The following is a 17,742-nucleotide window of genomic DNA, read 5'->3' as shown; positions in this document are numbered from 1 at the left end:
ACATTTATCTTTGTGTGTGCAAAATAAATACATCTATAAAATCCAATTGAGCATCTATTATCTTAGGTGAGAAAAAAGAACATAAGCCACATAGGAAAAATACTTTTGTCTTGTACCTTATTTCATATATTGCCACCAATAATATAAGCAAATATTCTTGCTTTCTAGTTTATTCTGAAACCCCTAGCTTAGCCAGCACTTATTAAACTCAATTTTATAAACAAAAAACCAAGGTTCAGGCTGGGCAGAGTGGCTCACTCCTGTAATCCTAACACTTTGGCAGGTCAAGGCTGGAGGATTGCTTGAGGCCAGGAGTTCGAGACCAGCCTGAGCAAGAGCAAGACCCCATCTCTACAAAAAATAGAAAAATTATCCAGCCATGGTGATGTGTACCTGTAGTTCCAGCTACTCAGGAGGCTGAGGCAGGAGAATCACTTGAGCCTAGGAGTTTGAGGTTGCAGTGAGCTATGACGATGCCACTGCACTCTAGCCTGGGCAACAGAGCAAGACCTTGTCTCAAAAAACAAACAAACAAACAAAAAACCCCAAGGCTCAAGAGAGTAAATAAAATGTGAGAGAAGTCCCATGGTTAGTAATATATAAAGTTCTATGAAATCAAAGTTAGAACTTAAGTTTATTTACGTTACCCAGTGTTTCTTCTACAATATTAGATGTCAGGATATCTAGCATTGTAGTGAGTCAGGTACTCTGAGGAACACCTCCATTGCCAGAAACAAGATGTTTTTTGTTTGTTTGTTTTTCATTTTTTTTATTCTTATTTCAGCATATTGTGGGGGTACAAAAGTTTAGGTTACGTATATTGCCCTTGCCCGCCCACCCCGAGTCAGAGCTTCAAACGTGTCCATCCCCTAGACAATACGCATCGCACTCATTATGTATGTATACACCCATCCTCTCCCCCACCCACATCTGCCCAACACCCGATCAATGCTATTCCTAAATGTGCTCTTAGGTGATGATCAGTGAAACCAATTTGATGGTGAGTACATGTGGTGCTTATTTTTCCATTCTTGGGATACTTCACTTAATAGAATGGGTTCCAACTCTTTCCAGGAAAATACAAGAGGTGCTATATCACCATTGTTTCTTACAGCTGAGTAGTACTCCATGGTATACATATACCACATTTTATTAATCCACTCATGTATTGATGAGCACTTGGGTTGTTTCCACATCTTCGCAATTGTGAATTGTGCTGCTATAAACATTCAGGTGCAGGTATCTTTGTCATAGAATGTCTTTTGTTTTTGGGGGTAGATGCCCAATAATGGGATTGCTGGATAGAATGGTAGGTCTACTTGTATCTGTTTAAGGTATCTCCATATTGCTTTCTACAGAGGTTGCACTAGTTTGCAGTCCCACCAGCAGCAGAAACAAGATTTTTTAAGCATTACTGAGATAGACAAGGCATCCCCCAAACAACAAAATAAATAAATAAAAAGTCCCTAGTGCCACACTGCAGGGAAGGCAGGGTTGCCCTAAGAACAGATACCACTAACAGTACTGATACCTAAATACTTAGAGGTAGGGCAGCATCAAGATGAGGTCCTGGCCTAAACTGTTCTCACTGAACCTCAAATTTCAAGGAAAACTGAAGTAGACCAAGGTTGGCTATGCCCCCTAGTTACCAGCAGTAGCAAAGATAAAACCTCTCTGAAGAAAATATCACCAATTTAAAACACAGAACAAACACAGGTTAAGATCAGGTAAAGAGCTCCCACTTAAAAATCACCAAGCACTCAAGAAAGAAAGTTGTGAGATGTTTGAACTTAAAATATATAGAAAAGCTAACTATTGATTCACAAAATAAAGAATATAATCACAATGGTAAGCCAACACCAAGAAACTATCAGGAATAGATAGGTAAAATACATTAGGCAGAAGGAGAAGGGATGTGGGCGGTACACGGCTACTTGCCTGGCCTCGGGGTATGCCCGCCAAAGGGGGCCCAAGGGACTGTTTCTTAGATCTGAGATATGGGCACATAACTGCCCAGCCAGCCTGGGGGCATGACTGATGGGGGTGGCCAACAGACCTGTTTCTCAGGTCTGGGACACACATGCAAGGCTGTCCAGTTGGCTCAAGGGAGTGCCTGCCAGGAGCAGTCCCCAGGGCTATTTCTCAGGTCTTGGACTTAGGCTTTTGGCTGTTTGGTAATGCTCTAGTTTTGGGGCTGTGTGATAGCTATCAAGAAGGCTCCAATGATCCCCATGTCTTTGCATTTACCCCTTTTTATAGTATCCTCCCACAATGTCCCACAGTTAAGTATGTGTGATCAATAGAATAGGACAGAAGTGATGGTATGTCACTTCTGAAACTAAGTTATAAAGACACAGCAACTTCTATCTTAGTGGCTCTCTCTTTCAAATCATTAGCTCTGGGGAAAGCCAGCTACCTACTATATCAAGAACAGTCCTATGGAAAGGCATAGCTGGTGAAAAACTGAGGCCTCCTGACAATGGGTAGGAAGGAATGGAGGCCTCTTGCCAGCTGCCGGGTACATGAATGAGTTTGAAAGTGTATCCTCTAATCCAGTCAAGATTTCAAATGACTGGAGTGCCAGCAAACATCTTAATTAAAACCTCATTAAAGATGTAGAACCAGAAACTCCCAGCTAGGCCACTCTAGATTTCTGACTCCAGAAATTGAATGAGATAATAAATGTTTGTTGTTTTCATCTACTAAGTTTTAGAGTAATTTACTACGCAGCAGTAAATAACTAATAACAGCTTGGTAAGTTAGTTCCGGGGTAATCATAGGATTATGTTTTAATTCATGTAACAAACATGTAAATTATATACATTACTTTTTATGTGTCAAATATATTTCAAAGGAGAAATGAAATTGCAAATTTCTCCACACATTACTCATATCTGGTTCTTTAACAAATAAATCCTTTGATAGCCTGTAAGTGGATATTTTAGAGGAGGAGAAGAAAAACTTTGGGTCAAAATAAATTTTCTGCTTTTCTAAACTATGAAAGAGTAAAAAAAGAAAAAAAAAAGAATTTTAGAACCTGAAGGGTTATTTAAAAATGATCTACAATAACTTTCTTACTTTACAGAAGAGAAAAAAGGTTCAGAAAGATCAAATCATTTGTCTAAAATAGATCTTATTTTCTAAATGTCTTTTATTAGAGCATGGTAGGCATAAGGATACTACATTAAACATTTAACTTATGCCTCTACAGCAGGGGTCCCCAACCTAGGGTGAGTTGTATAATTATTTCATTATATATTACAATGTAATAATAATAGAAATAAAGTGCACAATAAATGTAATATGCTTGAATCATCCTGAAACCATCCTCCCTTCCCTAGTCCGTGGAAAAACTGTCTCCCATGAAAGTGGTCCCTGGTGCCAAAAAGGTTGGGGACTGCTACTCTAGAGGTTCAAACCTGCCCAAATAAATGTAGCTACATTCCCAAAGGAAAACAAATGTTAAACCTAAAGTTTTAATACTTTCTTGAATTTACTGCTTCCCAAAGAGTCTAGAGCTCATAGCAAAAAGTGACTAAGGTAGAAGCCTAGCAAAGGAATGAATGATAAGCAAGAAATTTTAAATAGTGGTTATCTCTTGGTATGAAGCAGAAGGGTAGGATAAAGGGTACAAAGTTAGATCCAAGTTATTAATAATATTCCAGTTCTTGGGTTGAGAAGTAAGTATATGAATATTCATGATATTATGCTTTCTTACCTGTAACCTATACTATCTTGCATAAATATAATATTAAAAGGAAAAAATGTATATATATCCTTCAAAAGAATCTGATTCTTTAACAAGAATTCTTTGACATGCATATGAGAGCACAGCCAGCCACAGTGGTGTGTGCCTGAGGTCCTGGCTACTCGGGAGGATCACTTGAGCCTAGGAGTGCACTGCTACAGTGAGCTATGATTGTACCACTATACTCCAGCCTGGGCAAAAAAGTGAGACACTCAAAAAAAAAAAAAAAAAAAAGAATATAAGAGCATAAAGAGTTTTTAAAGAATAAGGGACTTTATAAAACTGGCCCTGCTGAGAAGGAAAAAAAAAAAAAACAGATCTCAGGTCCAAGTAGCTATTCTATGCTAAAGCAAATTGGTTAGGCACAGCTCTTGGCAAAGGCTAGAAAGTATTGCTGTAGTATTACAAATTTCAAGTTCTGAAATGAATGTTAGCTCCAATGTGGAAGGTAAATGGTGCTGTGAATAAGTATTTGTGCTCCATGAAGCAGCTAATTTTAAAATAGCTATTCATCAATTATTTCATACCATCTCACAGAAGCTACTTTTAAAGTATTATGGAGATTTTCTTTTCAGAAATACAGAAAGAGCAAGAGTATCAAAAACCATACACAGTTCCCCACTAGTCAAGTATTCTATTATGTAAGTAAATAAATAAGCATAGGCTTTCAATCATACATTTAAATGTTTAGATTTTGTATTTCAAAGGAAATTGGAAGTCCATATTACCTGATTCCAAGACTTAATATAAAACTACAGTAATCAAAACATCATATTGGTAAAAGGACAAGCAAATAGATCAATGGAACAGAACAGAGAATCCAGAAATAGACATACATATATGTGGTCAATTGATTTTAAGGGAAGATTTTTTTTAATGTGTTGAAAGAAACTTAACAAAATGCCTGTGGACCTTATATGGATGCTTGGTGGAATAAATCAACTCTAAAAAGATGCCTTTTTAAGGCACGTGTACCCAAATGTTTATAGCAGCACAATTCACAATAGCAAAGATGTGGAAACAACCCAAATGCCCATCAATACATGATTGGATTAGTAAACTGTGGTATATGTATACCATGGAATACTACTCAGCTATAAGGAATGATGAAGATACAACATCTCTATGGTTCTCCTGGAGAGAGTTGGAACCCATTATATTAAGTGAAGTATCCCAAGAATGGAAAAACAAGCATCACATGTACTCACCAGAAAATTGGTTTCCTTGATCATCACCTAAATACAAACCTGGGAACGACACCAATTGGACATCAGACTGAGGTGGGGGGTGGGGGAGGGGATGGGGGTATGCCTACACAATGAGTGCATTGCGCACCGTTTGGGGAGTGGTAACACTTGAAGGTGCTGACTCGGGAAAGGGGGGGTGGGGGAAAAAAATATGAAACTATTGTTTTTAACTTGCACTGTTCACTTAATAATTTATCATGAATATTTCCCATATTATTTCATATCATTGTACAAGAAATAATGTATACATTATGAGGACATACTGTATCTAACAAGATATACTGTTAGACTCTTTGATTCTGTAAAATAAAAAAAAAAATAAAATAAAATAAATAAATAAATAAATAACTGTTTAAAAAAAAAAAAAAAAAAAAAAAAAAAGAAAAGATGCCTTTTTAGACAACTAGAAAATTTTAATGTAAATTTGATATTAGGTGATGTCAACAAGTTATTTTGTTTGGTGTGATAATGGCATTGTGGTTATAATGTATGTGTATGTTAGACATTCATTTCCAAGTGCTCCTAAGGTAAAATATAATGTCTAGGATTTGCTTTGAAATATTGCAGGAAAAAAAAGGAAGACCGAAAAAATGAAACAAAATTGGCTAAATGTTGATCATTTGCTGAAGCTAAATGATGAGTACATACCTCTCTTAACTCTCTTGTCCCTAATCTTTATGTATGTTGGAGAGTTACACAAAAAAAGATTTTTTTTGTAAACAAAGGAAGTATAACCATAAAAAGCATTTTTTTAATTATGAAACATGAATAAGGTAAAATAATGTAATCATTAAAACATATCCTGTACTGTTTTATTGAATGGGAAAATATTCATGATATAATAAGTGAAAAAATAATAATTAGACTTCTAATTTCCACTCCAACATGTAAAGAGCTTGGAAGCCATCACTTCCATCCTAAAGCCAAGAAAAAAGCTACGCAAACTAAAAATCAACAACTCTGCTTAGCTCCACCAGAGAACTAAGGTCACAGAACAAACCATCACCTGAAAAACTAAAGAAATAGGCAAATTCAAAGAATCTCAGCTTACTGAGAACAGAAGCCTCTAGAGCCTAACCAAACTACTAGAGGCTAAGTGTGGACCAGCTTCATCTTAGGAGGGCCCAATCTTAAGAAGATCTTCAACACTTTTATAAGTTTTACTTTCAGATGCCTCACCATATTCTCACAGTGAAGATCAGAGAAAAATCCCCTCATGCTTTGGACAGGGGGAGGGGGAAAGTAACCATTTTGACACATGCCCAGAGCATTCTATTCTATTCAGCAAAGGTCTGCTCTCAAGAAAAACTACTTTACCAGAGACTCGTCTGCCCTAGAGAAAGAGCAATTAGACAAATGAAGCCCCTCTAGCCTTCCCATCTCAAATAAGGGAAGGAAAAAAATGGCTAAGAAACTCTTCTGAAGGTCCCAACCCAGGACTCTGGCCCACTAAAAAAAATGGAAATTAATCATAAGAGTACAGGACACTTCCCCTCCCCTAGTATAATAATGGTAGATTACAACTGAGAGAACTCCAAGACACAATCTCTAACAGAGTTTCTAGGGAAAGTCAAAGACAACAGAGGATACAAAAACAAGAACAGAGAGGAAATTAAAGACTCTGATTCCTACAGCTACAGCAAATAATAAACACAGCCTAACTCCTAATGAGATAAAATCTCACACAAAAGGCCTAATTACCTCATTTCCTATTATCTAATACATCACGTTTGACTTTCAACAAAAAATTGCAAGGCATGCTATCAGGCAAGAAAAAGCATAGGCTGAGGAGATAAAGCAAATATCAGAATTAGATTTAAATATGGCAGATATTTGGTAATTATCAGACTGGGAATTTAAAATAACTATGATTAATATGCTACGGACTCTAACAGGAAAAATGGACAATACACAAGGACATATGGGTACTGTAAGCATGAAACTCTAAGAAAGAATCAAAAGAAAACACTAGAAATGAAAACTACTGTAAAACAAATGAAGAATCAGTGAGCTTGAAAATATGTCAATAGAAACTTCCCAAACTCAAATGCAAATACAAAAAAGAATGAGAAAAATGGGATAGAATTATCTAAGAACTGTGGGACAATTGCAAAAGATATAGCATGTGTGCAATGACAATCTAAGAAGAAAAAGGAAGAGAAGCAGAAGAAATATTTGAAGGATGGCGGTTGAGAATTTTTCAAAATTAATGACAGACACCAAACCACAGATCAAGGAATGTCAGAGGACACCAGGCAATATAAATACCAAAAATATCCACCTAAACACATCATATGCAAATTGCAGAAAATTGAAGAATAGAAGAAAATCTTGAAAGAAGCCAGAGGGAAAAAAAGCACTTTACCCATAGAGGAACAAAGGTAAGAATTATGTTGAAATTCACTTCAGAAACCATGTAACCAAGAGGAAAGTGGATGGGAAATACAGGCATACCTCGTTTTATTGCATTCACTTCACTTTATTGCATTTTGCAAACACTGAGTTTTCTTACAAATGAAAGATTTGTAGTAACTGTGTCAACCAAGTCTAACAGCACTATTTTTCCAACAGCATGTGCTCACTTCGTGTATCTGTGTCAACATTTTTTAACAATATTTTTTAATTAAGGTATGTATACTTTTTTTTAGACACATGCTATTGCATACTTAGACTATAGTATAGTATAAACATAACTTTTACATGCACTGGGAAAGCAAAAAATTTGTGACTCGCTTTATTACAATATTGGCTTTATTGTAGTGATCCAGAACCAAACTTGCCATATCTTCAAGGTATGCCTGTATTAAAGTGTTGAAAGGAAAAAGTCACCAACCTAGGATGATGGATCCAGTGACATTATCCTTCAAAAGTAAAGGATTGGCTGGGTGTGGTGGCTCACGCCTGTAATACTAGCACTCTGGGAGGCCAAGGAGGGAGGAATGCTTGAAGTAAGGGGTTCAAGACCAGCCTTAGCAAGAGCAAGACCCTGTCTCTACTAAAAATAGAAAGAAATTATATGGACAACCAAAAATAGAAAAAATTAGCCAGGCAGGGTGGTGCGTGCCTGTAGTCCCAGCTACCCAGGAGGCTGAGGCAGGAGGATCACTTGAGCCCAGGAGTTTGAGGTTGCTGTGAGCTAGGCTGATGCCATGGCACTCTAACCCAGACAACAGAGCAAGACCCTATCTAAAAAAAAAAAAAAAAAAAGCAAATGATTGCAAAAATATAAAGACAAGCCAAAGACTGGGAAAAAAATGTTTGCAAAACACATATCTGATAAAGGACTTGGTTCAGAAAGATAGAAAGAACATTCAGAATTCAAGAAAACAACTTGATTAAAAAAATGAGCAAAATATCTGACTAGACACCTCATAAGAAAAGATAAATAAATTGCAAATAAGCACAGGAAAAAATGCTCAACACCATAGATCATTAGGTAACTGCAAATTAAAACAATGATATGCTGCTACATACCTATTAGAAAGACTAAAATCCAAAATACTGACAACAAATGCTGGCAAGGATGTGGAGCAATAAGAACTCTCACACATTGTAGGTGGGAATGCAAAATGATAAGCCATGTTGGAAAACAGTCTGGCAATTCCTTACAAAGCTAAACCTAGGCTTACCATACCATCCAGCAATCATGCTCCTTGGTACCTAGCCAAACAAGTTGAAAACTTATGTCCACACAAAAACCTGTACACAAATGTTCATAGCAGTTTTACTGGTAAGCACCCAAAACTGGAAGCAACCAAGATGTCCCTCAACAGGTGAATGAATGAACAAATTGTAGTACATCCATACCATGAAATATTATTAAACAATAAAAAGAAATGAGCTTCACTCCCCCAGGCATTCAAGAAGAAAAGGAGAGAAATTATTAGGTGAAGCACAGGGATTTTTTAGGGCAGTGAAACTATTCTGCGTGATACTGTAACAGTGGATATATTGCATTATGCATGTGTGAAAACCCAACTGTACAACACAAAGACTGAACCCTAGCAGACACTATGAACTTTAGTTAATAATAAAGGATGGATACTGATTCATCAATTGTAACAAATATACAACTTTGATGCAAGATGTTAATCATAGGTGAAACTGTGTAGGAGGTGGAGTATATGGGACTCTCTGTACTATTTACCCAGTTTTTCTGTAAACCTAAAAATGCTCTAAAAAATTATGTCTTTAATAACAATTATAAAGCAGTAAGAATGCTATTACCCCATTCTGTTAAAAATATGTATATGTCTCTATCTATGCAGAGAAAAAGAGTGAAAGTTTACTTTAGTATGACAGAATTATAGGTCATTTCTAATTTTTTCCTTTACATTTCTCTAAATTTTTCACAATGAACACAAATTACACACAATGCTTTTGAAATCAGAAAGAAAACAATCTTTTTAAGTATTCAGAAAATTAAATACTTTTACAAGCTTACTCCACACATATGTGTGGGTAATACCACTGAAAAATATAAGCTCACCTTCAGGCAAAACAGTCTGAGTCATCCGTGATCCAGCAGTAGGGGCAATAGTGTTACAATGAATGTTGTATTTATTGCCTTCAATTGCAAGAGTATTTGACAGGCCCAGAAGACCCAGCTTTGCAGCAGTATAATTTGCCTGGCCAAAGTTGCCATATATTCCTGAAGCTGATGAAGTCATAATGATCCTAAAAGGAAAATCAATTGCTCAATATCATTTTTTTATGTTTTGATAACATTGCAACTCTGATTCTATTTTGATACTACTGCACCTGTCAAAAGCAATTCTGTGTACTTCCTTTAGCTTTTCACAGTCATGCTTCATATATCTAAAATAATATTAATATACAAGTAATCTTTCTAAATTCATCTACAAGATTTAATTGTTGGCCGGGTGCGGTGGCTCACGCCTGTAATCCTAGCACTCTGGGAGGCCGAGCCGGGTGGATCACTCGAGGTCAGGAGTTCGAGACCAGCCTGAGCAAGAGCGAGACCCTGTCTCTACTAAAAATAGAAAGAAATTATCTGGCCAACTAAAAATATATATAGAAAAAATTAGCCGGGCATGGTGGTGCATGCCTGTAGTCCCAGCTACTTGGGAGGCTGAGGCAGTAGGATTGCTTAAGCCCAGGAGTTTGAGGTTGCTGTGAGCTAGGCTGGGGCAACAGAGCAAGACTCTGTCTCAAAAAAAAAAAAAAAGATTTAATTGTTTTAAAAAGAATCCCTGGTCAGAACTAAATGAGTTTAACTGTAAGAATGTATATTCATTACCTATCAAAAACAACAATAAATACTTATAAACAGAAATTGGCAATATGTAAGTTAAAGTTAAATTTTTAGCAAGAAATATTAGTTCAAGTAGTTCTAATTCTTCAGCCCTCATCACTTGGCATCTCTCCCTTTCCAGATAATATTAAATGTCTCATTAATATGATGCCATATCATAATATTTACCCGACCTCACTCTACTTAGACCAAGTAAAATAACTCACACCATCTATTCTCAGAAACTGCTAGGACCAGGATGAACCAGAAATCTCCAATGAAAACAGGCATCAAAAACAACTTGCTTATAGTAGGTGTGTATGAACCCTAAGTTAACAGGAATGACCTTGACACTAGAGTACAATAGAGGGCATGAACGAAGTATACTAGCACCGCCACATTCTGAGTTACTCACAGAGGAGCAATCATGAGAAGTCCTATGGTTCCTAAACAGCTTATAAAGACTAACTCATGTCTGACCAGTAGCAGCTAGCAGGGAATAGCCACTTGTCTCTCTCCAGTTAGTCACTGGACACACAAAATGACATGTTGGTTACAGAATAACGCATAGCTGAATCCTCCATGTCTGTACTACTTTCTAAAATGCCAGAGAACAGCAAGAAAATCCTTAATAAAAAGTAAGCTGTGGCCGGGCGCGGTGGCTCACGCCTGTAATCCTAGCACTCTGGGAGGCCGAGGTGGGCAGATCGTTTGAGCTCAGGAGTTCGAGACCAGCCTGAGCAAGAGCGAGACCCCATCTCTACTAAAAATAGAAAGAAATTATATGGACAGCTAAAAATATATATAGAAAAAATTAGCCGGGCATGGTGGTGCATGCCTGTAGTCCCAGCTACTCGGGAGGCTGAGACAGGAGGATCGCTTGAGCTCAGGAGTTTGAGGTTGCTGTGAGCTAGGCTGACGCCACGGCACTCACTCTAGCCTGGGCAACAGAGTGAGACTCTGTTTCAAAAAAAAAAAAAAAAAAAAAAGTAAGCTGTAAAAAAATATATATAAAGCTGTTCAGCTCAGCTAATCTGTGACTAAATGACACCAATTTAATGAGAGGGAAAGTACCAAAACTACGTATCAAAAGACTGTACATATCTAAAGATGTTTTCCTCAACGTCAAGCAATCATTTCGTAACACTTTGTATAATATTTCCCTGTGCACAAGAACCCACATGCACAATTCCCAGCCCCCTTGACAGCCACATGCAACTCTACCTTCCATATTTCTGTTTCTTCATGTGATCCCATGCTGCCCGGGTCACTTGGAAGGAGCCCCGCAAATGAACTCTGTGGATTATATCTAAAACAAGAAATAATTTTTATTATGTATTTTGTCAAAAACTAGATAGGCATGTCTCAGAATGAACACAAGCAATGGTATACTTATGCAAAGATGTTCATTTTATACTTAGTGTTCAAAATCACCTATTGTCACACCCCTTTCTGATTATTTTGCTTTTGTTCCAATTATGCCACCAATAGTTCATACCCAGACTTACAAGTTTTCCCCATAATTTATAAAATTATTGTAATTCCTATACAAATCTAAATACAGTAGCATCTTTAATTTATGCCCGCTTTACATAAAAATATGCTCATATAAATATCTAGGAGTTTTACATATATAATTGGCACTCAACACTAACATCAGTTAAAGCATAATCACAAATCACACAGTTCATCACCAAGAAATATTTGTAAAATACTCACTATATACCCATCGTTACCAAGGTTTTCAAATGAGTTACAGAAAAGGGGGAGGAACCCAGGCCTGTTTTCAGAGATTTCAATCTAATGACTAGACCACTTAGGAAATGTTCAGATAGATAACTCTAGATTTTATTCCTTAATTGGCAAGTTTTTTAACCGTTCTTACTTATTTTTGTTGAACCAAATGTTTTCCCATGTATATCAGCAGAATTTAAGAGTGAAAAGAGGAACTAAAGAAAACATAAAGAAAAGAGTAGTCAGGAGTGGTGGGCTTAGGGATGGAATCAGAGAAGGAAATATCGGAGTTCCATCACAGCTCCAAGAAAAGCACCAACATTAAGTGACCCCTTGCCAGCAAATCTCATCTTTCTCAGCTTCTTTTTCACCCCAGTTGTTACAAGGGAAGAGGAAACTAAAGCTCTTCTTAGCTTAATTCTAAATCACAAAGATATTTTGCTTCTTCCAAAAGAACTCTGGCCATATTCCCCAGGGGCACACTCTATAAACAACCGTACAATTGTTTCACCTCAGTTTCCATCCTTGCCACTGTCCCGGCCACCATTGTTTGTTTGTTTTAGTTCTGCTGGCCAATGAAAAGTAAGGACAAAGAAGAGCAAAAGTAAAAAAAATTCATAACTGTGATTTGTTCATTATTTAAACTCAATCTTTCCAACATGGCAAAGAAAAATGGAAATCTTTTCTGCTTACTAGAAACTTCAAAATTACATCCAGGTTTTGTCCTCAGATCGCCCATCATTTTAAGCGCCCTAGACTTTCTTCCACATCCTGCTTCTGCTCTTTGAAAAAGCATCGCACAGCTAGATAAGTATGAACAATGTTAGAGTTAATATTGCTAGAAAATGCTGACAACCTTTTAAGGAGGAAAAGGAGGAAACAAATTTGAAGAAATAAAATCCTTTTATGTAACTTCTGCCAAATGATTTAACATTTTTTAAATTTATTAAATGTTAAAAAAAGGCTACTTCTAACTGTTCATCACTTTCAGTATAGACCTTATTCATCATTTATATTAGCAGCAGCAAAAGTAGGTAGAAACTAGTTTTCCTTAAATGTATAAATTTATCAAATATTAAAAAGGCAAAATGGACAGGTATGTTCCACAGAGACATATATTAAAAACAACTTACCCCAGTCTTCATCACTTATCCTAGCAAAGGAATGGTCCCTCAGAATTCTAAAAAATTGATATGTATAGGATAAGAAAGCGAGAAGGGGACAGTAGACACTTAAAAAAATAACTACATGCACATTAGTTGTATAGAGCATGCTTGACATACGTAACTCCATCTTACATTTTTTAAAAGACATCACACCAGCAGGGACCAAATGTTTGCCTAAAAATAATGACACACTCAACCAAACAAGAGTGTAACCTTTTACCATCAACCCTCACCAGAGGACTCAGGGACTTAAAAAAAAAAAAAAAAACAGGATTTCACCAGTTTGACATGGCTGTCTCAAGACCATCTTACTATCATTCATGATCAGCACCCAGCATCTGCCACCGAAGGCTCTACTTGAATCAAAGACTTTTCCCTACCCAAATCAAGGACTTTGCTTTTCAAGACACTGACAACCATCCAGATCAGCCCAGGGCATTCTCCTTGTCCATGTCGCTCTCCTTGGACTGGTTCGTTAACCCCTTTTCCTATGGCCTTTTCTCTTAATATTAAATGTTACTCTATTTAATCTATAGATTAAAATTTTTAATCTATAACAATTATATGTTTATTAAATATACTACTATGCACAGTTTACAATATTGACTGACTTGTGGATCGGCTCGAGCGATGTGCCTGTGACTCTGTTTACTGAGTGAATGGGTGGTACTAGAAAAAATTGCCTCCTTGGGAACTCCATATAGCTCACGGCTTTTATGATTAAGTATGCATGAATAAAAGTGTGACCTTGTAAAAAGACACAAACATACATGGACCTGGTTATATCTGACCTTGCACTACTCATGACATTACTAAAAATGAAAAAAGAAATACTCACCCAGCATTGTTGACCACAACATCTACAATATAAAAAGATCCAGTCGTAAATATAAAAGCAAGCATATTAATTTGCATTTGCTTACAACTCACATTCCTTTCAAAAATAACTTTTTTCCCCATGTAAAAGTAAATATAATAGAGTGCTATCAAAACAGAAGTTTATACCTGTAGCAAAAAAGAAATTTGATTCACAAAAGACAGCTATCAATCAGTGCCTTCCTCTTGAACTTATAGATTTTCCCACCTCTGCTTTCTATCGAAATTCTATCAAACTATTTATAGAATTAGCTGTTGCACAACTCTTAGGTTTTGAGGATTCACAACCATAAGCCATCCTTCATTTAACCCCAAATTCACTTAGGAAATTAAAAGATTGTTCCCTACCACTCAAAAGTAAAAAGCCCAAAAAGAAAACCATTAGAAAAACTCATGCTGTACCTTGATACATAATTATATTCTCACTATACAGAGAAAATAATCATTTTTTAGGGTTCAACCACCATCTTGTGGCTATTTTCACCCTATGACTTCAAAACTTTATGGTCTCTATCCCTCTGGCAGATGATATGTAAACATGGTTCTTATGAGTCCAACCGAACATATTGAGGAAAATAAATGTGCTGGACCAAATACAAACAGGGGAGAGCACACTCAATTTACTATAAGTAATGTTTCCAGGCTATAAACATGTTGAGCTTATCTGCTGTGATGCCTCCCTCTAGTAATTCAATAATATTTTATTAAGAATGTATGGGACCAAACTGGGAAGATTATCTAGAGAAATATGGACAAAACAATATATTTGAAATGTTTCTTAAAAATAAAGATTAATTTGCAAGAAATTAGATCATTTTCATCCAAATCATTATAATTATCCAAAAGAATCCACTGGGTCCTATATTGCAAAAATACTGATTTATATTTTATCTTATAAACATATTTGAGATTTAACTGGATTCTGATAAAAAGGGCACTGAGCAAATGCTTACAAGTTTCTTTAAGCACTTAAGGTGCAAAAAACAATAAAACACTCAACACAAACATCCACAAAGTTATCACCTCAAGCCATTTATGAAATAAGGTAGGATAAAGGTAATAATTAACTTATAATACAAATCTAAAAATTCAATTATGAAGAAAGAGAGATTTGCTTAATAAAGAAAAGTAAACTTTAAAATATTTTATAAGAAAGGTAGAAGCTGCTCTGAAGGAACATTAACACAAAGAATGTTAACACAAAGAATCACCTATTCTTCCAAAAGCATCCAAGGCTGTCTTCACAATCTTCTCTCCTGCTTCTACCGAATCTGAGGGAAAAGAAAATTAGTAAAAAAGAGTTCAGCAATCTTCCTCACATATGACTTCTAAATTCTGTAGATCAGAGCACATGACAGATACAATAAAATATTCACCCAACAGAACTCATTTCCAAGAAAAATACATTTATATTACTAACACATAACAAATCAAAATACAGATGGTCTGACACTACAAAAGGAAATTGGCCCTTAGACAATTTTTTAACCTACAATAAAAAGGGGGGATCAGGAGAATGACTAAGAACTATTTGGCAAATACTATCTAAAACAGCACTGCCCAGTTAAACTTTCTGTGAAGACAGAACTATCCTATCTCTGTACTGTCCAGTATGGTAGCTACTAACCAGGTGTGACTATTAAATCCTCGAAATGTGGCTAGCATGACGGACAAACTGAATATTTCACTTTATTTAATTTTAAATAGCTACATAGACACTTCCCCTTAAGGATAGAAATGAGAATTTAGGAAAGAGGGAAGTGCACACTTAATTTGAAAAAGCATGTTCAGTGCTATACAACTACAGGTGGAAAACAAATCTGCTATTTCTGTAATACTAACTACAATAAGAAAAGCTCAACAAAATCTTATAATTTTGTTATTTTCCAATAATCAGCTCAAGCGAAGGGCTCACATCCTCACAGCTGTGTGTCAGATGGTCTGCTGTCAACTCAACATCACTAGTGCCTCTTCTATGTTCTCTTCAATCACAGGGGAGGAGCCAGGAAATATAGTTAGTCGCTTCCCTGGGACAAATATAGTCCTGAGTTAGATCTGCCAACAAGAGATACTCACCTAGAGGATTGAAAAGCAGGAGAAGGCTACAGATAACAGGCAATCTTATGAGCAGACTACAGATGTAAGATTAGCAACACATCTAGGTGAGCTTTTGAGAACCACTGCAGGCTGAGATAGTTACCAAGAGTCTCCCTGACTTTCACTTGCCCAGTCCTTCCAATGGTTGTGGGAGCATCTGATTCCCTACATTGAAATCCTTCACACTTGGAAAACCTAGTGGAGCTTCTGCTTTCCTTACTAAAACCTGATTGATACAGGTTGCATATCAGAACTAAAGGAAGGAGGAGTCTTGAACTTTTACCTTTATCAAATAGGTTTTAAAACTCCAGAGTTTAAAAAATTGGAAACAATTCTGCTAGATCTCCAATGTTAAAAAACATACTAAAATGTCTAATTATTCCCTCAAACACTCAAACCATATCCTATTTCTTTTCCCTTAAAATTTCAAAATGAAGTCAATCTAATGTTATCCTTGGCCCATAAAAACAACCTAATCTGTAGAAGTAAGCACTATCTTTTTAAAGTAAATCTACTCAATAAAGATTTTTACAAATACTATTAGGATCAATACATCAAATGCAAAGGTTGTATTTACTGCTTTTTCTCATGGCTTTATTTAATGCCTAACTTTGTGAAATCTTAAGTTTTCACAAAGATAAGAAAGTTACACGTAGTAGTGACCATTTGTGCAGAATGGAACATGGAGGCTGGGTACAGAAATGGGGCACTTTATTTCTTATACTATATTAAAAACAATTTTAGCCAGGCTTACACCTGTAATCCTAGCACTTTGGGAGACCCAGGTGGGAGGATCGCTTGAGCCCAGGAGTTTGAAACCAGCCTGGGCAACATAACAAGATCCCATTTCTACAAAAAATAAAAAAATTAGCTAGGCATGACATGTGCCTGTAGTCCCAGCTACTCAGGAAGCTGAAGCAGGAGGACTGTTTGAGCCCGGGAGTTTGAGGTTGCAGTAAGCTATGATGATATCACTACCCTCCAGCCCGGGTGATGGAGCAAAAAAAAAAGAAAAGAAAATTAAAAGAATAATTTAATATCTGTAGAAATATATAAGACCTTTTAACTAAAACAGTTCTTATAAGAACATATCCATACTTACAATAATTTACTAATTATATCATATGCTCATTAATAAAAATATTAAACAACAGAAAAAATTTAGGAATCATATGAAATAATATACATCAAAAGTTTAGGCTGGGCGAAGTGGCTCACACCTGTAATCCTGGCACTTTGGGAGGCTGAGGCGGGAGGATTGCTTGAGGTCAAGAGTTCAAGACCAACCTGAGCAAGACACTCCATCTCCACAAAAAACAGAAAAATCAGCCAGGCACGGTGGCACAAGGCTATAGTCCCAACTACTCAGGAGGCTGAGGCAAGAGGACAGCCTGAGCCCAGGAGTTTGAGGTTGCAGTGAGCTATGATGACACCACTGCACTCTAGCCCAGGTGACAGATTGAGACTGTGTCTCAAAAAAAAAAAAAAAAAGGTTAAAAAATTCTCACAAATTATATAAAATATGTCCTTAAAAGCTTTGGCAGGCTTAGATAAAAATCTAATTTCATGATTACACAGGAATACTGCAATATTTGCTCAAATATTATTCATGTGAACAAC

At 36.4% G+C, this 17,742-nt stretch overlaps 1 protein-coding gene across 6 annotated transcripts in view; it reads right to left on the bottom strand.

The window, feature by feature from the left end:
* HSD17B4 (hydroxysteroid 17-beta dehydrogenase 4) overlaps nt 1–17,742 on the bottom strand; it is an 85,901-nt gene that overhangs the window by 56,967 nt on the left and 11,192 nt on the right. For 5 of the 6 annotated variants that reach the window (XM_069492750.1, XM_069492749.1, XM_069492754.1 and 2 more), the window contains 5 exons: nt 15,237–15,296; nt 13,988–14,009; nt 13,117–13,163; nt 11,474–11,558; nt 9,485–9,672 (listed from right to left, as the gene is read on the bottom strand). In XM_069492750.1, the coding sequence (XP_069348851.1) occupies nt 9,485–9,672; nt 11,474–11,558; nt 13,117–13,163; nt 13,988–14,009; nt 15,237–15,296 (402 nt within the window). The remainder of the gene's footprint in view (nt 1–9,484; nt 9,673–11,473; nt 11,559–13,116; nt 13,164–13,987; nt 14,010–15,236; nt 15,297–17,742) is intronic. The other variant, XM_069492753.1, reaches the window with a different exon arrangement.

Source organism: Eulemur rufifrons, chromosome 17 (genome assembly GCF_041146395.1).
Source record: "Eulemur rufifrons isolate Redbay chromosome 17, OSU_ERuf_1, whole genome shotgun sequence".
NCBI lineage: Eukaryota > Metazoa > Chordata > Mammalia > Primates > Lemuridae > Eulemur > Eulemur rufifrons.
This window is presented reverse-complemented; position numbering and strand designations above follow the sequence as displayed.